Source organism: Oxyura jamaicensis, chromosome 8 (genome assembly GCF_011077185.1).
Source record: "Oxyura jamaicensis isolate SHBP4307 breed ruddy duck chromosome 8, BPBGC_Ojam_1.0, whole genome shotgun sequence".
Taxonomy (NCBI): domain Eukaryota; kingdom Metazoa; phylum Chordata; class Aves; order Anseriformes; family Anatidae; genus Oxyura; species Oxyura jamaicensis.
In genome coordinates this window covers 30438531-30464871 of record NC_048900.1, presented here as the reverse complement: position 1 = coordinate 30464871, position 26341 = coordinate 30438531, and the positions used below count along the sequence as shown (strand labels likewise).

The 26341-nt window shown below is 43.6% G+C and overlaps 1 protein-coding gene across 1 annotated transcript; it reads right to left on the bottom strand.

Moving 5' to 3' along the window:
* Positions 1–827: 827 nt before the first annotated feature.
* Positions 828–24413, bottom strand: MIER1 (MIER1 transcriptional regulator). The gene is made up of 12 exons (XM_035333360.1): positions 24389–24413; positions 22755–22900; positions 17630–17797; positions 14990–15122; positions 12736–12800; positions 12338–12410; positions 9390–9541; positions 8745–8826; positions 7369–7463; positions 6741–6868; positions 4912–5051; positions 828–4158 (listed from the first exon to the last, which is right to left on the bottom strand). Exons 2-12 carry the CDS (start codon positions 22851–22853, stop codon positions 3833–3835), a joined length of 1461 nt encoding a protein of 486 aa, XP_035189251.1. The 5' UTR covers positions 22854–22900; positions 24389–24413; the 3' UTR covers positions 828–3832.
* Between the last annotated feature and the right edge of the window lie 1928 nt (positions 24414–26341).

Sequence of the window (26341 nt, the reverse complement as noted above, 5' to 3'; positions counted from 1 at the left end):
GAGGGCAGCGCAGGTACTCGTGGCACTTCCTTGAGCGCACGCTCCTAAGTCACCTTATTTTTCCCCGGTGTTCATGTGTAACTTTGCTGTGCTGAGGCATCTGCAGCCAGGATGTTGATTCTGTTGAGAGCTATTTTTGGTTTCTTTCTGAATCTACTGGTTAGATTTATCGTCCAAGCGGTTAAAATATTTTTAATGCTTATTTTGTTTGTAAACGTGCACCCTTCAGTGCCAGGAAATGGTGTTGTATACAGTGGGAAAGCAGAGTTCCTACGACAGGATTTTCTATGCTATTAATCTACTAAATTGTTTTCTACACAAAAATCTATTTACAAAATTCACCGTTTCAGTGATTGAAAAGGGTGACTTTTTTATTTGAATGTAGGGCAGGCTTTATATGTAAGTCAGTAATGATAGCAAAAAAGGATTTGATGTGCCTCTGTATTTTTGTACCGGCTTCCAATAAACCACCCACCTTCCTCCTGCCTTGTCCGTGCTTTGTGTGGCTGCGGGGGCCGCCCGCTCGCTCCCTCCGGCGGCAAGCACGGGAGGCTGGAGCCGAACCCGGTTGGTGCCCAGGGCTGCACAGAGCAACTCCCAGCGCCAGGCGGTGGTCCTGAAACAAAATCAGGGGGAAGGGACCCAGAGCATGTATGGGAGCCAAGGGCTGACGTGTTCGCCTACCAGGATGGGTTTCTGCAAGCTGTGCTGATGCAGTCGGTTCCTGGCACGCTCCTACAGCAGGCACAGGTCCGTGGGGTGCCCAGGAGCAGCAACGTGCCGCCCCCTTCTGATCGAAGCACTCAGGAATTCCGGATGCAGACAGGGTGTTTAAAAAAATAGTTTAATAAGCTTTTTCAGAATTGCAGACAGGGAACAGGGATAAGACAAGGGAGTTACTAACAGTGCAAAATTACTGTGTGTGACAAACTGTATAAAAACTAAGCTCTAAGTTCCGTGTGTCTGTGGTGGTTTTAACATCACTTTAAATAGCCTTGGGAAAGCCCACCCAGGATTTACTCGGTTGAACTGGAGCTTTCAGTGCAGGCTGCAGTCACACAGCCCTCTGTGGCTACCGGACCCTCATCCAGCTGAACACACCCTGCTAGTGCTGAAAAAACATCCCCCGGTGTCACTGCGGGCTCCAACCTTGTCAATGCCGGCTGGAAACACGTTGAAACGTTTCTGGGCTCCCAAGCGTACTGAATGCTTTCTGAACAAAACCAAAGTTACTAAATTTCTAGATTTTTAAATAGCTTTAGTAGTGCAATGACTTATCAAGTTATAGTGGCTGCGTTCTGAAGAACAGGAACAAAGTGTTGTATAAAACACCAGCATGAACAAGCTGTAAATTATAATTAAATATTCTTAAAGTCTAGCCGAGAGCGTTACATAGGTGCTGATTATGGAATGTCAGGTCTCTTCTATGTATCACCAGAAAAAGGTAAGATAAAAAAAACAAAGCAACATTCCTGAAAATATACACAGTGCTGTATTTCACACACAAGCCTGAGACAATTCACTTAGAAACTTTCCTATAAATTTTTGGAAGTATCTCCAACTCGCAAACAAAAACGCGTAACAATAAAATTGAAAAAAGGACTCTAGCTGCAAGGACTCCTAGCAGCGCCGCGCTGCCCTCCGCTCTGAAACCGTCTCAAGCCCACCTCTGATACAAGGCTGTGATACTCTGGGGCTCTGCTAATTAAACAGAGCACAAATCAACAGCAACCTCTTCCTAACGCAACTTCATCAGGTGATTAACGGTGGCCACGCGTTACCACGCCTTACCCGTGTGCCTCCCAACAGCACTTACTGCCTCAGGTAGGTGTCAGCTCGGCACGTCAGCTGAACCAGTTCAATCATCAGTCCACACGTTTCTGGGAACAGCAGGTGAATGCAGTCCAGGAACTAACCACGCTGGTGAAGCTAATCTGGATCCAGGGAATTTGGCTCACCACTGACCGTGAAGTCCAAGCGCACAGAGTTGAAGAACAAAACGAAACGAGTAAAATGAAACAAAACCCTTAGCAGATTCTTTTCACGTTGATACATCAGTTTCAAGCCATAGGACCCTACATTTGAAACTGGAATTGTGAAGACATACATTTTAAGATCATTTAGGTAAAAACCAATTAAAAATTAACAGCACGCGTGTAAGCCACAGGAGGAGGAGGAGGAGACACGATTATAAATTATACAAATGAACAACTTTTCCTATTTTGTGTAGCTGTGGCTTAAAAAAAAAAACTCAAAAACCCAGTGGTACTCAGAATTTTTCCATTTCATGGATGTAAGCCCTACGTCAACGACATTGTGCTAGTGGGAAGGTGAGCATCGCCCTGCTGCACACACGTTTACAAGGAACCTTAGTTTCTCGCACGTTTAAAGTTACCCATACCTACTCTCACTTCTTACATACGTGAATCCTACATAGCAAAGGTATTGCCGTGCATATACTCTACCAAGTCTTTCCGGGTGATTTTCTGCTCCCACTGAACTACCCATCCACGCGAGGTCCATCAGCGTTCACGGTCAGGCAGCAGGGTACCAGCGGCGCATCCCTTTCTAACCGGTACAGCCAGCATCGCTCGACCCATTTCCTGTCCTTCCTGCGCTCGGCGAAATGCAGGCGGTGAGAGATAGGCTGCACACAGATCAATGAATAATCTAAAACCCGACCCTGGTGAACGAGGTTTAGTAAACTTAAGCATTTGGCTGACATGAAATTTATCTGAGCTCAAAATAAAATGAGAAAGTGTAAATGAAAGCAAGACAATTTGTGCAACGCAAGCATCATGCTTAACAAATCCTTAGCATCACTATTCGTCATAAACCAAGAAAAATCATCTTTTCAAAAATCAAAGGACTTCTAACCGTTCTTGATGTTCATGATTCACTGTTTTTTTGAGCATAATGTTGGTGACTGACAAGCATTCTGTTTTTTCTAGGTCAATTGGTTTGGTTTGTCTTTTTTTTTTTTTTTTTTTTTTTTTTTAAGAAAAGAGTTCAGCAAAATAAAATGAAGCTGACATTAGACTCAGGATATCAATTCTCTCATAAAAGTTTACCAACTGTACAAGTTAAGAAAATTATACAAGCTTTTGTTTTAAGAAAGGACAGTTCAATCAAGACATAAGTACTGTAAAAATCTTTCAAAGGCTACAAAGAAATCTGGAAAAATACAGAATGTATTTCTTTAGCCCAGATAAGAATATGGAAAGACATCATTGATGTCAACAATTTTACACATACAAACCTGACCTGGTTTAGTTATTACCTTTTAAAACTTCTATATATAAAAATAGTTGTGCTCATAACTTTCAGGATTCATAAGGGTTCCTTAGCAATGGGGTGACACGGTTTTCTCTCTGAAATGAGTCTCTGTGCCTGCTCTGATGCGTGTCTCGGGATTCTCTATTTCATTGTCACTCCCCACAACAATCAGAAATTTCAACCAGCCCCCTGCTTCAAATAGGATGCTTTGTTCACTTGTACAATGCCTAAACAGTGTCTGTACACAGAATTAATTTCCTTTAACGTATTAGGCTGGAAGCATTTTTTCAGCAAATCACTGATTCGTCTCTCAAACATTTTGAAGCGCCTTAGAGTTCCCAGAACTGCAGCTGACAGCTCTGAGAAACAGAATATTCTCCTACTGCTTTTCAGCACTGACAGAAACAAACAATCAGATCTTAAGAGCCAACTAGAAGGTATAAGGAAAATCTCAGCAGATTGTTTTACAGAACTGGATTTTGTAAGGTAACCCATCAACCCTGAAAATTTTAGACACCCAAAATTTACTCCAAGGAATAAAATCAGCTCTTAATATTCAGTCATCCAACGATTCTAGTTCTTCAAGCTTCCCGTGTGAGTTTGCTTCTTGGAAGAACTCTGATGAACCAGGACTCTCTTTTCCATTGCTGTTAATTCTTCTTCTTTTTAGAGGTCTTTCACTTTTTTCTTCCAAATCATTTTCATTTCTTGAAGTTGGATGGGCAAGTTTTGGGTCAACGGAAAGGTTTTCAGTTTCATACCCATTTGTATCCAGATCTGTGTGAGGGGTTTTCTTGCCGCTGGAAGGTCCATTCACATGCAATCCTTCAATTTTTGCTTCATCTTTATTTGGTATCTCACCTGGCCCGTTAGCAGACACCCCTGCGTTAGAGACGTATAAAGAGAGTAGAAGTGTAAGTAGAACAGGAAAAATTGTGACAGGTCAATCAACAGAAGCTTAACTACTCCCCCTGAACTAAAAAGCCAACACTGGTCTTTGTGTCCTCACTGTGTGATGGAGAATGCCCCAGACACCCACACAGTACAAGCCGCAGCTGGATTGCCCTCACCTGGGCAGCCTCTGTCGTTTCCACTCCTTCCACAATCTGATGCAGCTCCCAAGCCCTCCCTCCACCTGCTACAGCTTTTACTGCAGCTCTGTCAGGTCGGCTGTCCCTGGCCTTTGAGGTTTTCTTTTCAGGCTCTTCTCCCATTCCTAACCGGCCTTCGATGCCCCCCACCTGGTAAGAAGTTAACCGCGCTCCTGGGATAAGCACTGGGCAAGCACTAGTGGCAGCAGTTTCCATCTCAGAGAGTTGATTTAAACCCCCCATGGAACTGCTCACCAAGTGAGTGTCACACTGCTACAGCAGCGTGGGGAAGACGAGACCAGGTGAAGTGCACTTAGAAGGAAACTTTTACTGAGATTTATCTTCAATACGTGGCTGCCGGCTACATGCAAAGATGTAGCTCTTTTTTAAAACAGCATTTTTAAGTTAAAGCTGCTAACACCTCGGAAAATATTTATGACTAAACTAGAGCTGCTTTTAGAGGGGGAAGCTGAACTTCTTTGGCTTGTCGTCTGCAACGCTGCTGTGACTTGGCAACCCGCTTTGGGAGGGACGGGGCACTCACCATTCTGATTACTGCTGCTGGTTGCACTGTCTTCTCTTTCCGACTGGCTGGTGCTGCTGTTGGAAGTGGTAGGAGGCGGGGACGGAGCTCTGCTGGAAGCAGCACTTTCGCTTTCATCCAGGAGGCGGTCCATGTAATCTCTGCACAACACGAACAGCACACTCAGCGCTGCCCTCGCTACTGCAAGGACTGATTTTGTTTGTACAGTATTCACTGCACATACTGCCCGCGTGACCTATTCCCATCTTTGTATCTCTTTGAAACGCGCCAACCTCTGCAAACTTAGGGGCTTTAAGATCAGCTTAGGGGCTTTAAGATCTAACTGGCCCGCGGACCGTCTGAGCACAGCGCCTACCATTTGTTGACCGACCCCTGCGGTCAGCTTCCAGAAACTCGGCCCGCGCTTGTGCTACATCCCAGAAGATCACGCCCAACACGAGCATCAACAATGCTGCGATGCTGCGGACCGTGTTGTCGAGGTGCTGCTCCAAGGCAGGTTCACACTAAGCTCTCAGTTTGCTGTGGCAGTGCTGGCACACCATTCAATAAGTTTTGTGTGAATACAGTCTTTGAAGGGGTAAGAGTTAAAAGCCAGTGAAAAACTGCAGCTGGACACAAGACACATTCCCGTATCTGAAATCTATTCCAGTCCCACAATTTAGGTCGCTAGCAGTAAATCTCTTATGACAGCTACAAACAAACACGGCCCGTCGGTAAAGCCCTTCTATTTAGGGCTTTAGTCTGGATTAGCTCCAGAAGCAGCATATCCTCCCACAGCTCTTTGGAGCTGATACTGCACTCTGAATTCCAGCAGCTGTCTGCAGAAGCGTTCAAGAACAGACAAGTACAATCCGTAATGACTCTTCTGGTAACACCAAGCATGTGAACACCAAATGCAATCAACAGCAAAAGAACCAGAGGATATTTCAAGTGATTAACAAGAAAAAAAAGTCTATCAGTTTGGGTAAAATGGGGGAAATAAAAAGGGAGGGGGGAGGGGGGGAAGGCAGACAGACTGTCCCTGACAACTGGAGAAGAAAATCCAGCAGCTCTGTAACAGTCTACGTATCAAAGGAGCCACAGATGGCAACCCTCAATGTCATGCTGCTATTTCACTTCGGTGCTCCAACACACAGTTCTAAAATGTTTAGAGAAACAATAATGTTTAAAAGAGGGAAGGACAGACAAGCCAGGAACAAAGTAGAAGAAAAAATGATTGTAAAAAAAAAAAAAACAACTTGGAGAAAGGCAGCGAAAGAGCACGCCACAACAATCACAGCATTGGAATGAAGGGCAGAAGATAAGGTTGGCTCACTTGCTCAGATTTGAGGGATGAGAATAAAGAGCTATGCACAGGCATTTCCCCTTGTCTAGCAGAGTGGATATGGGAAGAAGCTGTGTACCACAAGAGCCCTGTGCAGGGCACTGTGCTGGCCAGAATGCTTTACAGACGATGTATTTCAAGCATACGCCACAGCATGTACCACAGCGTGACTCATGCCTCTGTACAAAACATGCATTTAAAGCAAAACAAGTACTTAAAAAAAAATCACACATTTGCAGCAATGTTACATTTGTGAAACACCTAAACAGAAAACACACCCAGTTAAACTGTTGTTCAGTGCACATTGTTGGCCCATTTCCAAAAGAAACGTACTTTAGAAATTACGTTATACACACCAATTTGCTTTTCTTATACCCCGTTTTTTTCCTGCCGAAACCTGGGCCTATGGAATCTCTAGATTGTCATTCCATTTCAGACTAGAGAGGTACAAAAGAAAGATTTAGATCCAGCACGTAAAAGCACGGAAGAATAATGCACATCTTACGTTACACCAGGATGAAGATTGTATTTCTTCTTTCCAAATCGGGTCTGCTGCGCAAAGAAATCATAACGCTCTGATTTCTTCCACATGTAATAAAATGCTACACACTCACCAACTGATCTTGTTCGTACCTAGGAAATATGTGCCATGAAAATTTTGATGACTTCAAATATGTTTTTTTTTTTTGTCAAAAAGCTACCATTTAAATCAAAATGTGTGAAATTCAAAGCCAATGCTTCTTTATACAACATATGCAGTAGTGGAAACTATTGACTCAAAATTTCAGAGGCCCAGAAATCAAAACGCTTTGTAGTAATACTGATGACATCTCAAGGTGCTGCGAGCAAAACCTCCAGGAGAAATATCCATGTCTGTTTTGCCACCCTATTCAAGACCAGAAAAAGGCTGTAGGGATGTAGACCCTTCCTGTATAGCAAGACTTTAGCACTTTCCTGAACCTAGGGTTCACAGTCACAGAGGATTCTGGGCTTTGACAAAGCAGTTTGACTACCAGCGTAGGCAAAACTAGAAGATGTAAATACATTGAATTGTGAAGGAAATGGAGCACAAGAACTTATCTACAGTTCTTGAAAAAATACAAAGCAAGAACAACATTTAAAATCAGTGTTACCTTATTTGCCTGAATCACATGGAAGTCCTTGCCATACACTTTCAGCCCTTGCTCAAAGTTCCTGCATTCTTCTTCTGTCCAAACAGATAATTCTTCTGAAGGAATGAGATAAAGAAAACACTTAACATAAAGGCATATGGCCAGTAAGAGACTGTGGTGACAGAAAACATATGGCATTCAAATTCCTTACAGCACCTTCTGACTAATGAGAACCACCTCCAGAAATCTCACGTACTGGTACAAAAATGAGAATTCTCCCTTGAGTAGATGGGAAATTTGGGTTGGCTTACGGAGCTCGTTGGTAGGGACTGTTATACACAGTTCCTTGTTCCTGCCCGGCCGCATGGGGAAAGTAACTGGGCAACAGAAGGAAGAAAAAGGGCTCAGAAACCTGGTCTCAACATTCTGCCCTAGAACGACAGGAAGCAGGCAGGTATCCTACCTGGCACACAGCACAAGGAGCTTGTCCTATGGACTCAAATCAGTTCTGGGTATTTTTTTGGAAGGAGCAGGGTAAAAGGAGTGGGGAATGAGATCTTCCTGTACCCCTGGCAGGAGCCAGCAGCAATAGGATGTTAATTCCAGTTAGGTAAAGTAAGAAACCGTGCTGCTCACACTATTGGGTGGGAAATCTTAGCTCCACTGAAGCCAGAATAAGCCCTTAAAAACTTTCGGTCACAGTTCTAAGAACTTTAGTATAATCTGGCCTTATTGATTCCTCAGGTCACAAGTAAGGACTAAAACTGATCTTGATTTGATCACCATTGTCTTGTGATTTGCACAGTAAACTCTAGGGAACCCAACTGTTTAAATCAAGAACCTTTTGTTAGTTGCTTGTTACTGTGAGTACATCAGTATCAAACCAGCAAATGCTTTAGGCTCCAAAAGGATCTTCACGACCAGCATCTGTGTAGTGGTATACCTTTCAAATAAAAGGTTTTGATGCTTGCTCTCCCTTATTTAAAACTGTGACTTACCTCATTTTTTACATGTTTGTTCCATTAACTTTAACGACTGGAGAGACGTAGAACAAAGAATACCAAGGAAATGCACAGTTCAGCTGCTGAGAAGTCATTTTACATTTTACCTCGTTATTAAAGTCACAAATACAAATATCAAGCTTTGTTAACAGAAGGCTAATTTACTTGCTGTCTTTGGGGATGTACTTGTTTATACTACATCTGCTCATTTCATTCTCTCAGAGAACAAAAAGACATTCACTGAAGGCTGCGTTTAAGCGAGCACTGATACGTAACGCTGACGTGCAGTCAAGCTCTAATAAAATGCCTCAGTCTGCTGACAGCAAAGCGTGCTATCTGTGTAACAAATTAAAGGGAAGTTCAACAATAGGAAGCTGGCTTTTTGTGTATGCTCACCTCTGGCTGCTTTCACATTAAATCTCAACCTTCGTAATGATTCTTCAGTATCAAAATTGCACTTAACCAGTTCGTACAATGCCTGTGAAGATGAAAAGACATGCATTTAAGATTCCCAATAGCACTGAATTTATGCTGTGCCACAGGAGCATACTTAGTACATCAGTAAAAGCTAATTCAAAGAGGATTAAAAATAAACTTTTTGAATGAACAAAAGCCCAATGACATATTTCCTCTGGTCAGCTTCCATTTCTCTTAATACACAACCAGGTATACACCCAGCTGACGGGTTTTAACATTTTCATCATTGCACACATTTATAAAATTCATGGTTTTTGTATAAAGACCTTTATATATTTAGCTTCATGCATTCATGAGGTTTAGAAAAAAATCTGTAATTGAAAGAACAGAACTCATTTCTGCACGATTCCGTATGCATAAAATAACGCACTGATGCATAAAGCAAGGTTGAGCCAAAGTGAACATTTCAATATTTGTTGACAGGAAAAAAAAAAACACTATGTCTATTTCCAAAAGGAATAATAAAGCTTTTTCAAGCCCAGCTTTAATTATTGGGATTAAAATAAAACAAAGGGATAATTCATTCAGCAGTACTAAACTACAGACCCTACGATTGTTGTATACCTGCTCATTGTCTTTAATATGTGACCCTTCGGGAATCGCATCTAGGCCTTTCTCATCACCCGTACGCCTTGATGCTTCATTTAGGAACTCAATCACTTTATCTTCTGGTAAGAAGTCAGGATTCCACAACAGCTGGTCATCGTTTTCATACACTGAAATAACCAGAAGAAAAAGAAAAGCGAGCTAAACAACCATGCAGAAGTTTGTTCTCTCTTACAAAGCCAGCACCGAGGTCCCCTGCTCCTCCGTCCCAGTTAACGCCCCGATGCCAAACATTCTGCAATCAAAATGACGCTTTGCAGGGAAATTTCACTAGGGCTTTCCTGCTAATTCCTAGAAATACTTTCTAAAACAAAAACATTCAGGTGAAGAGCGTTGATTTTTAATACTGCCAGATCTCTACTGTCTTTTCAGAGCTTTTGCACGAGCTTTCAGAGCAGGGGAGCTTTCATAAATTTACATGAACGAAAGCAGCATGAACAAAGGCTATATCCTCTAACTTATCTCCTATTTTTATCTTGAATAGCCTACAAGCTTTGCAAGATTAAAACATCAGTACAGTAAAATGAAGTAAAATTCAAGTTCTTAGATAGAACAGAATCAGGAAAGTATCCTGACCTGCCTGGGACCCAGTCTTCCCTGAAATATAACCATACAAAAACCAGCAAGAAAGTAATTTAAACACTGATTCCATCAGCTTGGTGAGCACCTCTGACTCTGGCTCAACAAGAGAGAGAAGGAGCAAGGCCCTGTGAAGGCACGGTGAGCGCAGAAAGGGCCGATACAATAGATTGTGTGTGGCTGGAAAGGTCACAGCAGTGGCTGGGTGCATCGCAACTTGAAAAAAATCAATTTGTACATTCAGGTAAATAGAATACATATAGAAAATAAATGCAAATAGAATACAAATAGAAAAAATGGTAAGAAAAATAACCTACGTGTCTTGCAAACGAAGACACCTTCGTTTGACAAATAACACACACTTTGGAAATAGCCCTCAACAGTTTTCTCTTTTGTTTTTTTTTCCCTCCCAAAGGCTAGTCCTAATCTGACGTTTGGTTGCCCACTTAAGCAAAGGATTTTAGATATCTTGGGATACAAACCCCAGTAGAAGCAACAACTCTTTTCAGGAGACACCTGGTAACTGGTACCAAGCCGTAATTAATGATGCAAGCTAAGCACACTGCAATGTTCGCTAAGGTCCATGTCAGTAGGTCTGAAAGCAGCTTCAGCACCTTTCGGTTTTCAGAGCTACCCTTTGATTTTCAAGTCCGAGCCTTCTGAAAACATATTGTTTCATTCTGTAGATTGTTCATAACCTGAACTTCTCTAATAGTAGCTACTTGTACTCCAGGGACAGTCCTCAGAGAGCCAGTCCACTGTAATTAGCTTAGTGCAGCATCCACGGTTGTTTTTTCTGCACAGCAGCATGTCAGAACACATTCTGAAAAGCAAGGATATTCTTCAGAGTTCTAGCACTTTTGGGCTTTCGTTTATGGGAGTGGATCCAAGAGGACCGGTCTTGGAGCACAACGAAGAAGATGGGATTTGTACCTAAAAGGACTGAATACATAATCTCAGACACTTGTTTTTCAGCTCTAGATTTCATTACTAATCCATCTCAAGTCCTGTCAAAGATTTAATCTAAAACACAGCAGAAAGGAAAAGGAGGGGCAGAAGATACCAAACCCCACTGGTATATGACTGGAACAACCCTAGAACATTAGTGAAAATTTAACTTTCCCCCTCAACAGTTTTTGCCCATGACGCAGGCTCTGCATGCTGCCAAGAGCTGTGTGCAGGACTATGAAAAACTGTTTTATATAGGTTACAGCAGTGCATAAAACAGCTGTACCCTTTTTATTATTGGAGGCCAGAAGCCATTTAGAGCTGAGTAAATACCAGTAAGAGGTGAGCGATCCATAAAGCATAATTTGCCACATCTCAGGTAAATACATAATTCAAGCTCTATTTTTAGGCTGTAGCAGGAAAGCATGCAAGGATCAACTTCACAGTACAAAGCGGGTATTTTCTAATTTACTGCTTTCCATTTGCAATGGAAGCTCCTGTCTTCTCACATGGTTTTAAGTTACACGCTCTTCAACTTCTGCGGCCACCAAGCCCAGAGCTGACAAAATGTGTCAGCCTCACTGTCAGCCTGCTCTGTCAGCAGCACGACTGATGCCCTTCTCAGTTTCCAGCCAGATCAGGCTACAACGCAGCTACAGCAACCTGCAGCCTGAAGCAAGACAATGGCCAGCACCTGAGCGTATTCTCGGAAGGCATGGAGTTTTCTGCTGGTTAGTTTAAAAAATAACTTATATGAAAGCTGCAGTCCCCACCCGACCTGCAGTGTAAATGAATTCTTAGTAGTGGGCTGAATGAGCAAGAAAATTTCTTCTTTTAAGCTCACAGCTGGGTTTAAACTGTGTCTGCTTTTCCTTACTCAGTTACACTGACAATGCACTGACAAGCTCTGGTCAGGAGGGGAAAAAGAGTTCCTGGGGAAAAAAAATAAAGTAGAATAAGAGGTACTTAAAAAATGATTGAAGAGTTTTAAAATGTGAAAATGAAAGCTGCTGATGCCATTTCGTCTCTTTTAACATGTTCATCCAATTCCAGCAACACCGTTTCTTTACTATGTTTCACTTAAACAGAATACATCAGGTGAAGAGATTAACATATTCTATCTGAAAACTTGTGGAAATTACCAAATCAGAACACAAGGGCTCAGTAGGCCAGCAATATAATCTTTCTTTTCCAAGTCTCAAGCTGTGATGGTGAAGCACACGATGAACCACAGTTTGAGATTGCGGTTCTATTTTTCATGTGAAGGAGCTGTTGTATTTTGCCACACACACGACGTAAGCCCAAAGTATCTTTTCTTTTTCCCCCGCTAGAAACTTCAGTCGAACAGTGACAGTGGCAATAGTGCAGCTATGTCTCACCTTTTTCATTCTCTTTGTATTTGCAAATGCCAGCTGGAATTTCAGCTTGAAACATAGAGCCCACCATGATTTCCTGTTTCGAAATAACAGAAACAAAAAGTTAAGCAACCAGCAACCACAGCCTTGCAGGTTTTAGTGCAAGGAAATATGACCGCATCATTCCTTCTCTCTTAGAACCTTCATTCTTCAAAACCCAAAACCAAATGGCAAATAGCACTATATAGAAGCGTATTTCTCACTATCTAGGGAGGCCTTTAACAGTCATTACCATAAGAACATCAATATCTGTCAGGACGAAATGGAGAAAAACTGTGGGACCTACGGAGCTCAGAGTTACTAGGTAACAGAGCAGCTCATTATTCACGGAACACCCTTTTTAAACAGCCCATAATATTTACCTTTTTCCAGTCTTCTGAGGGAATATAATCTTCATCTTCTTCGGATTCCTCTTCTATTTCACTATCTATGAGAAATTTTCCAACACTTACTTACACAGAAGGAGCCACGCTGGAGCCATGCTGAGCAAGGCAGCCCGGGACGTCTCAGCGAGCTCCCGTGCAAGGGTGAGGGGAGGACACGAGCCCGGCCACCCACCCGCAGCCCTGCTCTGCCTCCCGGCCGCCTTATCTAACACCACAGAAGTGCAAATGGAGCACGAGTGACGGACCAGACGCTCGAGTATTGGCTGCTTTCAAAACAACCCACCCAACGAACAGCTCAAGATACGTGGCTGACCGCAAAAAGTTAAGGCAGAAATGAATATATCCACCAATTTTATGCTTCCTAATAAGACTTTGCTTTCCCTCAGCCAGCTGTGAAGCAGTTGAGATGATCCACCTCCAAACTGGCTAGAAACAGCTACTTTCTGAAAGTGTTTTTGTGTGGACATTCAGCATCCAGAGGTGGATTTCAACACCATTCTCCACGAGCTTCTAGCTCTGTTACTGCTGTTCTTTCTCCCTTGCAGCAGCAGTCACTGAATTTAAGGTAAATTACAGCACGAGATGTGAGAAAGCCACAGGTGGGCTCTTCTCAGTCTTACTGGGGTGTAGCAGGCTTGGGCGTACTGCTCAGAGCTGCACAGCAGTGCTCAGAATAATGGGCCATGATACGGGGTAGCTGCCTTTCACAGCAGAGTGAAAGCAACCACGATACCTGCTTCACGTGTACGGCAAAGGACAGCATCAGCACTAATACCATTTGTGCCGTAAATTACAATTTACATACCGCTGAACACTGTAAAAACCCCAAAGCTAGTGCAACACACTTGCAGCATCCTAGGAAGAAGAGTTAATTTAAGATAATTGCAATCTTCTGCATAGCTACGTGCTGAGGCTCCTTGACATTTTTGGATAAAAATGAGCTACAGATTAAAAAAGTGCATTAATTACAGATTAAAAAATTCATTTAGACTCTGCTATGACTCTTAAGTGTAAGGTATCAGAAGGAAACTTTTGCTTTACTTTGTGTTAGTTAAAACGTAGTACAGTAGGAATTTAATCATCGGCAGTGAAGACTGGTATGTATATAAAAGTCAAAGGTAAAATATCTGTTGTGCAAATGGCCCTCCTGACAGCTCAATACTGAAAGGATCAGATCCCACTAAGTGAAATTGCCACGGAAATGGGAACTGCCTAAGGGGACAGCTACCTAACAGCAGCTCAACAGTCTCAAGCAGCTGCAAAACCCATTTTTTAACAAAACAGGAGAAAATAATAAATCCACAATGCTGGCCATGGTATTAAATGTGCAATTCTTGAAATCAATTTTCTTCATTGGTATCTCCCCCTTGATTACTTCAGGTTTAAAAATCTATCAGCCTTTTTTGGATTTAATTCCTTTCATCTATTAGTGATCTTAAAGGTTTTATTTCTAGTAAGTTTCAGTTTTTATTTTTATTCATTCAGACTCCTGCCTTTGAAGGCGTTCATGAACTAATGCCACCTCAAGGCAGTCACACACTGTGCAGCAGCTATCTAGCTGAAGCAGTGCATTTTCTACTTGCAGGATTTTTTTTTACCTATGTCGCTGTGTGAACTGGCAGCTGAAGCTCTGACAGTAAGGTAATACCAAACCGAACAGCCAGGTGTTGCTGAACCCCTACCGAACGCTCCACAGCAGTGCTGTGACGGCACGGTGTAGCAACGCACAGGCTGTAGACTCCACAGAAGGGTATTTGTCAGGAAGAGCACACCCCTCGTTGTGCAAGTTGGTCTCCAGTGCCATTTACTGCACCTGGGCTCCACGTGCAAGGACATTTTCCTGAAGGGCACATCCACACGAGCCAGTTTGTGGGATCATAAACTGCACTGCTACTAGGCCAGGAGTAAGGTAATGAAAGGAGTTACACCGGCTGAGAGCACGCTTCTCTCAATTGCAGAAATTCAGATTTATTTCCACAGACACAATGCTTTATGAAGGCAGAGTGTCTAGCCTTATACACAGTGCCTTATCTGGGGAGAAGACCTGGCATTCAGCTAAAAATAGGACTTTTTTTGTTGCCCACTGAGTGTAATGATAATCAAGAAAGAGAGCACACGTTTGTAGGTATCTAGATGGGTATTTCAGAAGCAGAATACCGTGTTAACGAAGCTGTTCGAAAGCAAAGGCCAATCACAGTGAGATAACTTTGTAGCACTAAGCTGTACATACTTGTATCAAAATATTTACACCGACGGGGGCGAATTATCTCCTGTGGGTCTTGAGAAGCAACAGATGGTGCTGGGTCGTCATTAGATGACTGCGTCTCATCTTCCTGACCTGATGAATCCTTTATGGTTTCCTCCTTAGGAATAAGAAAGCAAAGAGGAGACAGGTAGAGCTCGTGTGTGGAAAATACTACTTTGGCAGTATTTTTTCCAAAATTGCCACCGCAGCAAAACCAACCAAATATCCTTTATCTACCTGCCTTCAAGTGGCTGTACAGACTGCAGTCTGTTCACACTGAGCCGTAACAAATGTGTAAGCACATCATATTATTTGCTGACCGTGATTTTAAGCACATCAGACTGAACACTCAGATGCTAACACACACATCAGAAACATGAAACGCAGTTAAACATCGTGTCTAGTTTTAAAATAAGTCAAGGAAATCCTTACAGTATTCATTTAATTTCATTTAACTTTAAATTTGACTGCAGTCAGTCTTCAAAGCCCTTCCTTAGGAGCTTTCAGTAGCAAGAGCAGGAGATCTTTAATGGCTCTACTTTTCTCAATCAAACGGAAATGTTATGTTCCATAAAATAAACGCCAATGGAGTGCTTCAACCCTACGGGAACAGCACCTTGGTAAACCTACCTATGTGCAAGTACATCGTTGAGTCACCGAAAGAACAAAGGTAAGAGTAAGTTACTTCATTAGAAGAGAACTCACAGGAAGAATGGGAATTGTTACAATTAGTTAAAATGAAAAGGCTAAAAAAGATATTATTTTTTCTGAGGCCTGTTGTCGCCATCATCCATGGGCTTTATGCCTACTGGCGAGCGCTCGCACCGCGCACAAGGCACCACACATGGTTGTGTGCACCTTTAACAGCGAGCCCGGTGTTATCACACGTGCAGCTTAAAGCAGCTTAAAAATAGAAAGCAGCTAAGTGCAGCAGAGCTAAAAAAGCTGCAGAAAGATGTGCACTTGCAGAGAAAGCCTGAATGATTTATAAAATTATTCCACCCCCATAGATGCATTTTACTGCCTCTCTGCTAAAAGCACCGAGTGTTGCTGGAGCTCTCCTTGTAGCCCCAGGCACACACCGGGAACCTAACGGGTTAGCTCGCTCTCTCTGCGCCCAGCGCTCCCCGCCACCCTTGGTCCAGCCCTCTGAAGGCTGGGGTAGGATAAGTGAGCACGCACTTTCGATCCAACCACAGCTCCAAGTGTGCAGTTGGGTGAAACACTGGCTGTGGTCACTGCACCGGACGGCGACTGTGGCTGCCGCGGGGCAGGAACACACCTGGTTCTGCAGCACGCTGCAAGGCGTTGGTCCCCTAAGGGGACAAGGACTGCTCCTCTCGCTGCTAGCACCTGAGCAATGGCAGACACTGGGATCTTATCCATTTAAGAGAAAAGACAGGCACTATCTTACATCAGCAAGTACCAGAACTGGAGAACCAGAGGAGGCCTTGAGAGCACAAGATGGAGGTTTTGTCGGGAAGTAGTTGAGATACAAGGATGTAAGAAAGAAGTGGGGTTCGGGAATGCTACTGGGCACAACAAAATTATACATTTCCGTGTCTTTCAATCTGTGTATTTCATGGTATGTAAATTTCTCTGCCTCTCCAGCTTCTTGAGGCTTTCCTAATGCATTCTAACTCTGTATCTTTCTTCTTTCTGAACCATTCAGCCCACAAAAAACGATCTTTTACAGCATATAACAAGGCAGCGTGCAAATCCTAAGAACTTCATTTTTGGAATCAAGTATGTCGTTTCTCATCTTTCTGTCTCATTCCAGACATTCTAAATGGGTAAGGTATCAAAGAAGAAAATGTATCCCGTTTAAACCCAGATTAGGTAATTCACCTTCCATTAATGCCTGGGATTTTTTGTCACTGACAGTATAAAGGTTTTCATATTTTAATGGAATTCAGGAAGCAACTCTGAATGCCACCAGCAATGGAGAAGTTCCAGCTGTGCCCACGACAGGACAGGATTATTACAAATATATATGACATACACAAGTCAAAAAGACCTTTCTAAAATCAGCTACCTTATTTTAAGAGCACACAGGACAGGACTTTGAAGATGCTAAATTCAAAACTATACAACCTGCAAAGATATTTGAGGCAGTAGATTTAATTAACCACCTAAAACAAGCAGGGCGATTACTGCCAGGCTGACAAAACACAATTTAGATGCTGAAGTCAGAAAACTTGCAGTAACCTCCAATGCTCACAGAGGCATCTTTTAATTCAACTCCATACTTCATTGCTGCTTCAGTGGATCAGGTTTTCATCTCGAAACAAGCACTCAGCCACATCACCAGAGGTACCTCCAGGCACTTAACACTTCGCTTAAGCCAGGCAGTATTTCTGAAGGACAATTACAATTCCTTCTTACATGATGCTAAATGTATTCACATACTCTAATTTGCCTCAGCAACAGTTTGGAATGATACAGATGAAATAAAGAGCAATTACAAGAAATACTGATGGGTAATTAAGAAGAAACATTAGAGCCGAGTACACAAAGCATCTGAAATCATCTGTCTTATGAATGATTTCTGCTGGGATCTGGCACTTTGAATGGCTGCCTAGTACAGAATGGCTGTATCAAAGTCAAATTAGTGTAAACACTTACTTTGTTTTCACCACTACAGCCACTGTTGTCATCATTATCAACATCATCATCATCTTCTCCCTCCTCCTCTTCCTCTTCATCATCTTCTTCATCATCATCTTCTTGGAGTGGGATGGTACCATCATAGCCATAAAGGCTAAGTAGCTCCTGGATTGGCATGTCACTTTCCTGATAAATATTCAAACAAAGTTGGAGGTTTATCAGAGGTATTTCCCAGCCCACATCCGCTCCGCAGCCTAAAGGTGTGCATTTTAAACGTCAGAGCAAAAACGGACAGCTGATGAGCAGGTATACCAAGAATGCCCACTCTAAAATGTGATTATTTGAAGACACTACTCTGGCAGTCAAGTATGAGGTGTGCTCCACACATCACACCCTTTTAGCACACGTAGAGCAAGCACACTCATCACTGGAATATAAAATCCATGATATTCCCTTCATCACCCCAGAACTACCCCAAAATGTGTAGTATTTTGTGCATATCTACAGAAACAGAAACAAACAAAATGTGAGTCAGCGGCAACTGCTTCCTGCAGACAGCTAAGATCCTGACAGTTTTGCAGGAAATATGAAGCTTTTTCTACTAAAAAGCAGTGATTTTTGCAGTGTTTTCAGTAACTCAGCAGAATAAGGGCCTGGACTCGCAGTGCCTGGCTCGAACACGGGGTTAAATCTTAGTTTGGAGAGTTGCACTACAGGGACAGTTCCACACGGTTCTACAGCCTGAACTTTCAATACAAAATAACACAAAAAATGCACCTCACCTATGCGTATCTCCCCTTCCTGTGCGTGACCAACCACGAGGAGCTGGATGTGGGTGAGGGACCGCCTGAATTCAGCATCGCTGATATCCAGGCAAAGACAGCAGTGTTTACACACACATCTCATTTACAAGCACAAAGCTTTAATCTAGCTGCCTACAAAAGCAGACGTAGGTAGGAAGCAAACTTACTACAATATGTGCAGATTTAAAAACCTTTATAAGGAGAATTCTGGTCTACTCTGAAGTTTACTTCAAATGGTCCCGTCAGATCTGAAGTTCGGTGACTCCTGAACTGTTATAAATTAACTGCATTCAATTTATTAACACAAATGATTGATTGCCAGGTCTGCAAATTAATTACTTCAGCGTCTCACTTTAGTACCTCAGTACCCTGTGTTCAGGAGCAGTATACGGAACCCTTAAGAGGATTTCTCAGAGATGAAACTCTCGGAGAGCATTTTCGAATTCCCTCTCTCAGAAGATCAAATCCCTTATTATTCAGCAGTGCATGCAGCTCTAACTGCCGCTTCTTAGTACGCAGTGTGAACCCTGGCTGATAATCAGAGTGGTAGTTACCTGCTGGCCCTGTACTTCTGCCGCTGAACTCCTTCCCTAAGGGCCTTCGCTGCTCAGCACACCTCTGTTTTCTGGAAGCACACTAACACTACCCTTCACAAAGTGTAAGTGCATTGAGTTCTGCGGTGTAAAACAAGGAGCAACACAGGAGCTACCCGTACTCATTGTGTGTTTCGTTTTGCTTCAAAGGACTAAACTGCTCACCCCTTTACTGGGCTAGTCTTTGGTTAAGCTATACCCACAGCAGATGCAGGCCATGCGGACCTAAACCTCCTTACCTTTCTTCCCCCTTTGACTTCTGGGTCCCCACTTCACCATTTTACAGAATGAACTCTCAGAAGCAGGGAAATGACGTTTTATGGACATGGACAACACGACAGAGCTGCGATCTTAATTAAAACCTTACAGTACAGCTATCAAAAAAATCCTATCATTATCCAAACCAATGTTCTCCAGTACATTTTCAGAAGTAATACACTTTTACGGAGCACTCCTCACCGCTATCCTATTTGTAGATAGAGACTGAGAATCAGAAAGAACTTCCATCATTTGTAGGTACGTGTGAATTACCCAACGGGGATTACTCTACGTTGCTTAGGAAAGTGCTGTTGTATTTAGGACATGTTTCCTAGACAGAGCCTTGCAATAGCCCACTGCAATTTACAAAGCCCCCAGTGCCTGTGACTCTCAGATAACATGCTCTCGGTACAGGATCATCATCGCTGTATTGGTTCGGGATATTGCAGAAACAGAGGTTAAAAAAAAGTAACATGGGTAATCAATGGCACAGAAATTTCTCATGTGTAAGACGCTTAATAACAAGAACTGGATTATAAACCACACATCTGGAGTAGAGGTAAGTGAGGGGGGGGTGATATTCCAGAGAACTGTTTCATAAGGAGCACAGAGAAGGGCAATATCAATGACTGAACTCTTCTAATTGAAGAGCTCGGGGCAGCCTCTGCAATGAGCACAAAACACATCTGAAAAACACAAACACTTCTCACACGAAATGAACTGTGCAGCACTGCCACATGCCTTGTGGACACAACGTTTACAGAGGTTAAAAATCAATGAGCAAATCCACGGAAGGGGAAAAATGACACTGGGAGGCACTACAAGAGACAACATCTGGTTCGTATGTGCCCGATCTGCACTCTGCTAGAGGCTGGAGGAGTACCTGGGAGAAGCACCACGTACTTCCATGCATGGATCTCTGATTTACAGAGAAAAGGAAGCCGTTGTACAACCCTAAGAAAACCCAGGAGCCCTCTCTGAAAAGGGGAAACTCAGAGGGAGAACCCCAGTGATTACGTACAACAACAGATGGAAAGAGGAGGGGGGTCAAAGGCTTACAAATCCCTACGCAGTGCAGGGAGGGCACCACACAGCACCCAGCAGTGCTCTGCCCACTGATGGGGCAGCACAAAGGTCAAGATCTGAGCTCCAAGTTCCTTAAATCCTCCATTGGAGGCTCCTTCCTGCTGCTACTTTGTACCACCAGCTTAGCTAAGAGTGGGAGGGAAGTGAGTCTCTGCAGCTTGCTGGGCCTGGTCATCTACTGCTTCCAAGGCAGAGCATGAAGACAGCTTCCTACCACCAAAACGATGCAGCCAAGTTTGAAGAACTGCAGCACCTGCGTGCCCAGAACACCAGAGCTGTGCCTCATGCCAGGAGCGCCTTCCTGAGCACTGCTGAAGAAGGAACACTGGTCAGACCTGGAGGGGATGCTCCTACAAACAAAGCCAGTACTGCTGAGTGCCCGCCGGGGTGTGACCGAGGACAGTCTGCCACACTACGCTGCAGGCAGCTTTCCTCCCTGAGACAAATTCTTACCTACAGGAAACGTTACTAAAACCCACCAAATTCAGTACTTCTTACTCCCTTCTTGTACCGTTCTGCTCTCAGGGAACTGGATATTCCTTATCCTGGAGCAGCACAGAGGGTGACTTCTCTGAACACAGACACAGTACTGCGATTCAGACAGAAATGTACCTGCCTGCTGCACACACAAGTGCAGGACGCTGGTCAACCTCAAGCACTACAGATTCACCAGTTTCAAACAATGAGCAGAACAGATCCTCCTCCTCCTTCCTGGAGGAATGCATAATTTTTATGACACTCAGGAGTGAAATCGCTAAGGTTCAAAAATTCTTTTGCAGAACCTGACTGCCAGCTCGCCTCTGAAGGAGCTGTACCAGGAAATCAGGCACACTTAGAGCCTGGGGGAATCTGAAGTAATAGGCGTAAGTGTCTGGGGAAAGGAAAAGACAGGATAGTACTTGTCTTGACAATGGTTTTGAGATTTAGATTGTCTATCATCCACCTCTAAGAAAAGGCATGACTGAAAAAAAAAGAGAGAGAAAGGCAGCACAAAACGGAGAGAAAGAAGCAAGCCTCGATGTGTGGCTGCTGTGCCCCAGGTAGAAATAACCACAGGTCCCCAGCAAGACCCTGCTGGGGGGGGAAGCATCTGAAAGGCAGTGCAAGCTCCACCTTAACGCTCACAGAAACCAGCCAAGTTTCTGGGCTCTAAGAGCATCTTCAGGAGTCCCATGGGGAGCAATGTGAGCCTCAGTCACAACATCCCTCGCTGTCCTGACCAGGGGAGAGCTGACACGGGCAGCAGTCTGAACGTGCAGCCCCGCTAGCCGAGAGGGAACACGCCGACTGCTGAACTACACTCATGAACAAAGCGCTGTAACGCGGTGATAGAACTATACGGCCAGATGTTGACTCCTCACAGATTATGAAGAAAAAAAAACATATTTTCTACTTAAAAAAATGACGTGGAGCTTCATTTCTCACTTCATCTCAATGAAGCATATTTAGATTCACATGCAATTTATTTATCTTTATGCTTACCACTTAATATTAAACTTGAAATTACCAGAAAGAAATGATCACTTACATCCAACACGTAGAGTTAACGTACTCCATCAATTTAATGCCGTACGGGCACAGCCACTTGTGCTAACAGGATTTGTACATTGAATATGCATTTAGAAGTCATTAATGAACTGCTCCGGCAGCCTTTTCAGCCAATGAGGTCCCCGGCAGTACCTACGTTACTTTGCATTTACAATGAGCCCAGTTTGTAGTTTAAGGATATTATTCCTGGCTGAGAAGTAATTTAAAGCAGTACATAAGTGACACCATAACCTCAAAAGGCAGAATAAATCTAACGTGCAGTTATTTCAGAAGATACCCATTTCAAGATGTATTTATCACTGTTATCAATACATGGGAGTTCTAATCCAGGCTCTGCTGACGACTTCTTGCTCCGAGCAAATCAGTTAATCTACATCTCTGTTCCCTCTGCCTTCAAAAATGCAGAGACTCCTACCTTCTCCACGGAAGCACTAGATGAATGGGTCTATAAAAATGCGAATGGAATGCAACGTTATTGGACTTTTAAAAATCAAAGTCTATATGCACTCAACAAGTGCAGTAGTTTTAGGAAACAGTAACACTGGAACACACGAGCTTAGTCAGAGCACGCTTTAACTTAACAGTAGCTCTAAAATGTAAATCACATACCCGTATAGATGCAACAAGATAGCGAACAAGTACAGCGTCACACATTAAATATTTATGTACCAAGTTCCTTTTCCCAACTTTTGAGAACTGCAAATTTAGCTCAGCCCCTTTCCCCTATCTGCATTACTTGCCTATGTTTTATGAGTGCTTTGCTTTTTTAACCCCAAAAATAAGGGCAAAAACCTGCATTCGTTTTGTGTAAGACTGTGGGCTGTGGGTGTTTTACAACTACTTAATACTACCTACCCTGTTAAGATCCTCTATTTCAGAACTGATGTTTGTTTCTCCTTCCATCATTTCCTCCTCTTCTAATGTCCGTTCATCATCAAAGTCATGCACCAGCATATCAGCTGATGGATCAAATTCATGGTCATCAGATGTTGCTGAACCTCCTGATAGGAAACATTTTAAAGAATTTTTTTAGTTAGAGTTTAGTTGGTTTTTTAATTACTATTATTATTTTGGTGACATTTTAATACTCATACTGAGAAATTAAAATATCTTCAAAATCACTCAATCATTTATCTCAGGGAAAGTCAATCAGATTACTCAGAGGACAGTGAAAGCTGTCCTTCAGGTAGTAAGAGATCAAGGGAAAAAGAACCAGGAGATAATGCTTAACCAGGCAGTTTTCAAAGTACTACGCATCTGGACAGCAGGTCCCTAGTTAAATGTTTGTAAGATGTGCAGGTTTTGAAGGCTTAATTCCTAGTAATCATAAATCTCTTTAAATCAAGAGTTCTACTGGGAGCAGACACATTCAAAACACAACTTCAGGGCAGTTGTTTCCTTGGTATTTTGCAAGCTTGCCTGTTTACAGCTACAAGGATAATCTAATGATTTTTTCCAAGTTTAAACCTAGAGTAAGCTTCACAATTATGCAGATTTTATTTCTGATGAATCATATTTTGTGACAATGAGAAATAAAGGAATGGATGAATGGTTTGGCAGATGCAGCATTCTGATGTAATTCAGCAATACCCGGTTCTTAATTCTAGCTCTGCCAGCGTTTTTCCACTTGTCTCCATGAACTATTTACATTTCATTTTCCAAAGCTCGAAGACTGTATCAACACTAAGGGTGCAAGAGGGAAGGGCTAACTGTACGGGCTAGGGTTAACTACACTTGGCAATTTGAAGCATTAAAGTAACCGGTTGTTTTTCTGAAAGAAAGAAGAGCTCAAGAGACAGCTGCAGCCCAGCCAAAAGTAAGGAGCGGAAAGCTTTTCCACAAGTAGGATGCCAAAAACCCTGCACATACGTAACACTACAGCGGTACCAAACGATAAAAAAAGATTGATATATATTGTAATTTATATTTAGGCTGACTACTAAACACCCAGTAACTCCGGGATACTGGGAGATCAGGAAATAACCATTTTTAAAAGCAGAAGTCATGAAAATCCTCATTTTCAGCAATCCAACGAGGAAAAAAAAATACTGCTTTTCTTGCTGCTTTTGTCCTTGTTACACGATCTTGATCTATCTATGTACAAAACCACACAGCAATGGCACGTCTGCTACCTGGGAGCACACAGTGCCCTTAACTTTTGACTCTCTCTACTTCTAACACCAACGGGGAGCCCGGCCCGGCGACTGAACCAGCCTCTCCCATGCTGCCAGCACTAGCTCCCACTGTGCTCCTCCGAACACACCAGCGTTCCCACCACGTGCTGGTGCAGCTTTGCAAACAGAACCACGTCCCCGGGGTATTTTACCATACAGAAACTTGTGCTGGTGCAGTCTGGAAGAAAGCAGTCGCTACTTAACTGAATACTGCCACCAAGCTACCCGGAGGTTACCAGCTGGAAGAGAGCTGCAAACAAACTTGGAGGAGTACCCCTTTCCCTCACACGCGTAAGAAATGCTCAAAATACTTACCTGGACTTGAAGACTCAACAGAAGGCTACAAAAAAAAAAAGAAAACACAAGAAATTATTTTTTCCATGTTGCATGTGCACAGACTTAACTCAATAAATCACCTGACACAGAGGGTTACAAACGGGCAAGTCACTGCCAACACACTGACAGGTAGGGCTCCACAAACACGCTGAAGCAACCCCAGGGAAGCAGCGGTCACTTGCTGCTTTGTATACCTATGCTGCTCTGTTTTAGTGAGAAGAGCTGAAGAACCACCTGTTTTATGATACAATAACCAAGTCATGGAAGGATAAAATACAGCAAAACAATTCCGTTTGAAAATAACACGTCCTAAATGCCCTCCTTCACTGCCCAGGTTATGCCAGATTACACCGACACCGGAAGCCCAGTTTCATTTAAAACAAAGGATTCAGATTTGGAAAGGTGTAAAAGGAATCACTCTCCATATTCGAAGCTGCACGGTACACAGCACAGGAAGCCCGTTCGGATCTAAAGGCAGGCACGCTTCTGGAAGACAATCAGTCACAGGGCGCAGCAACGACTCTTCACAGAACAAAGGGAAAAGCAATTTAATCCCTGACACAACTGTGAGAGAAAAGAAACTATTCTGCAAGCCACTTTCTTCCCAGGTATAACACAGACCGACAAGAATCACAGACTGCAAAACAAGAGTATTTTCTGAAACATGGAAAAAACATCACGCTTTGACAACAACCTCCATGTACCAGAGCCGCCCGTTTGGTAACCCTACGCTTCTCCAGAACGAGATCATCAAATTCTGCTTTCCCTTGCTTACAGCCTGGCCAATCCGTATCGGCCCGGGCTCCAATTTGCATGTCAGACATGCAGACCTCATTTGTTTGGAAAATTCAAGCAAATGGTTCACTGCTTTTGGGAACATACCTCACAGAGTGGTTTTTTTCCAAGTCAGAAAGTGACTTCTCCTTCAGAGAGCTGCAGTCCCCCTTTCACCGCCTTTGGTTAACGGAGACACTGCTCGGTATCGAGGACATGATCCTGTTACAGCCCAGCTCCGAGGGCTGTGTGTAAAAAGCTTTGTGAAGAATGACCAGGGGGTCTGGTGGACACCGAGGTGAATGCAGGCCACCCAACGTGCCCCCGGGGCACAGGAGGCCGTCAGCGCCCCGTGTTGCGTTCAAAGAGCTCCCAGCAAGCTGAGGGGGATGATCCTGCCCCTCTTCTCGGCCCTGGTGAGACCACATCTGGAGCAGAACGGTCACAAAGCAGTTGAGGTTGCAAGGATGCCCACAGATGGCTGGTTGAACCCCTGCCCAAAGCAGGGTCACCTAGAGCAGGCTGCTCAGGACCTCATCCGGTCAGGGGCTGTATAACCCCGAGGATGGAGACTCCACAGCCTTCCTGGACAACCTGACCTAGTTCCTCACCATCCTTTGAGTAAAGAAGCTCTTTGTGTTTAAACGGAATTTCCCCATTTTCAACGTGAGCCCGCCGTCTCTTGTCCTGCCCCTAGGCACCACCAAGCAGAGGCTGGCTGCGTCCCCTCTGCTCCCCTCACGGGTCTCTGCACCCACAGGGCAGCTCCCCCAGCCCCTCGGTGCCGGCTGCTCCGGGCCCTCCATCCCCTCAGGGACCTCCACCGGCCTCCCTCCGGGCTGCCCACGTCTCTTGTGCCAGCCGCATCCCAGCAGGGCCGAGCAGAGGGGCAGGATCACCCCCTCAGCCCGCCAGCTCCAAAATACATATCCAGTGCAACCCTAGTCTATGGAAAGGAATAAAATAATAAAACACAACTCTCAAACCACAAAGTCTGCAAACAGCTCACGGCCTCCAGAAACATCACGCTCCCTGCAGACTGCCTGGCAGGACGGACGCATCCCTCAGAAGGTTCCAGTTTGTTTTTGCTACCAACTTCCTCAGTAGCTTCAGAACGGTCTCTGTGTGCCCTTCCGCTAAGCCTCGCCTACCACATCT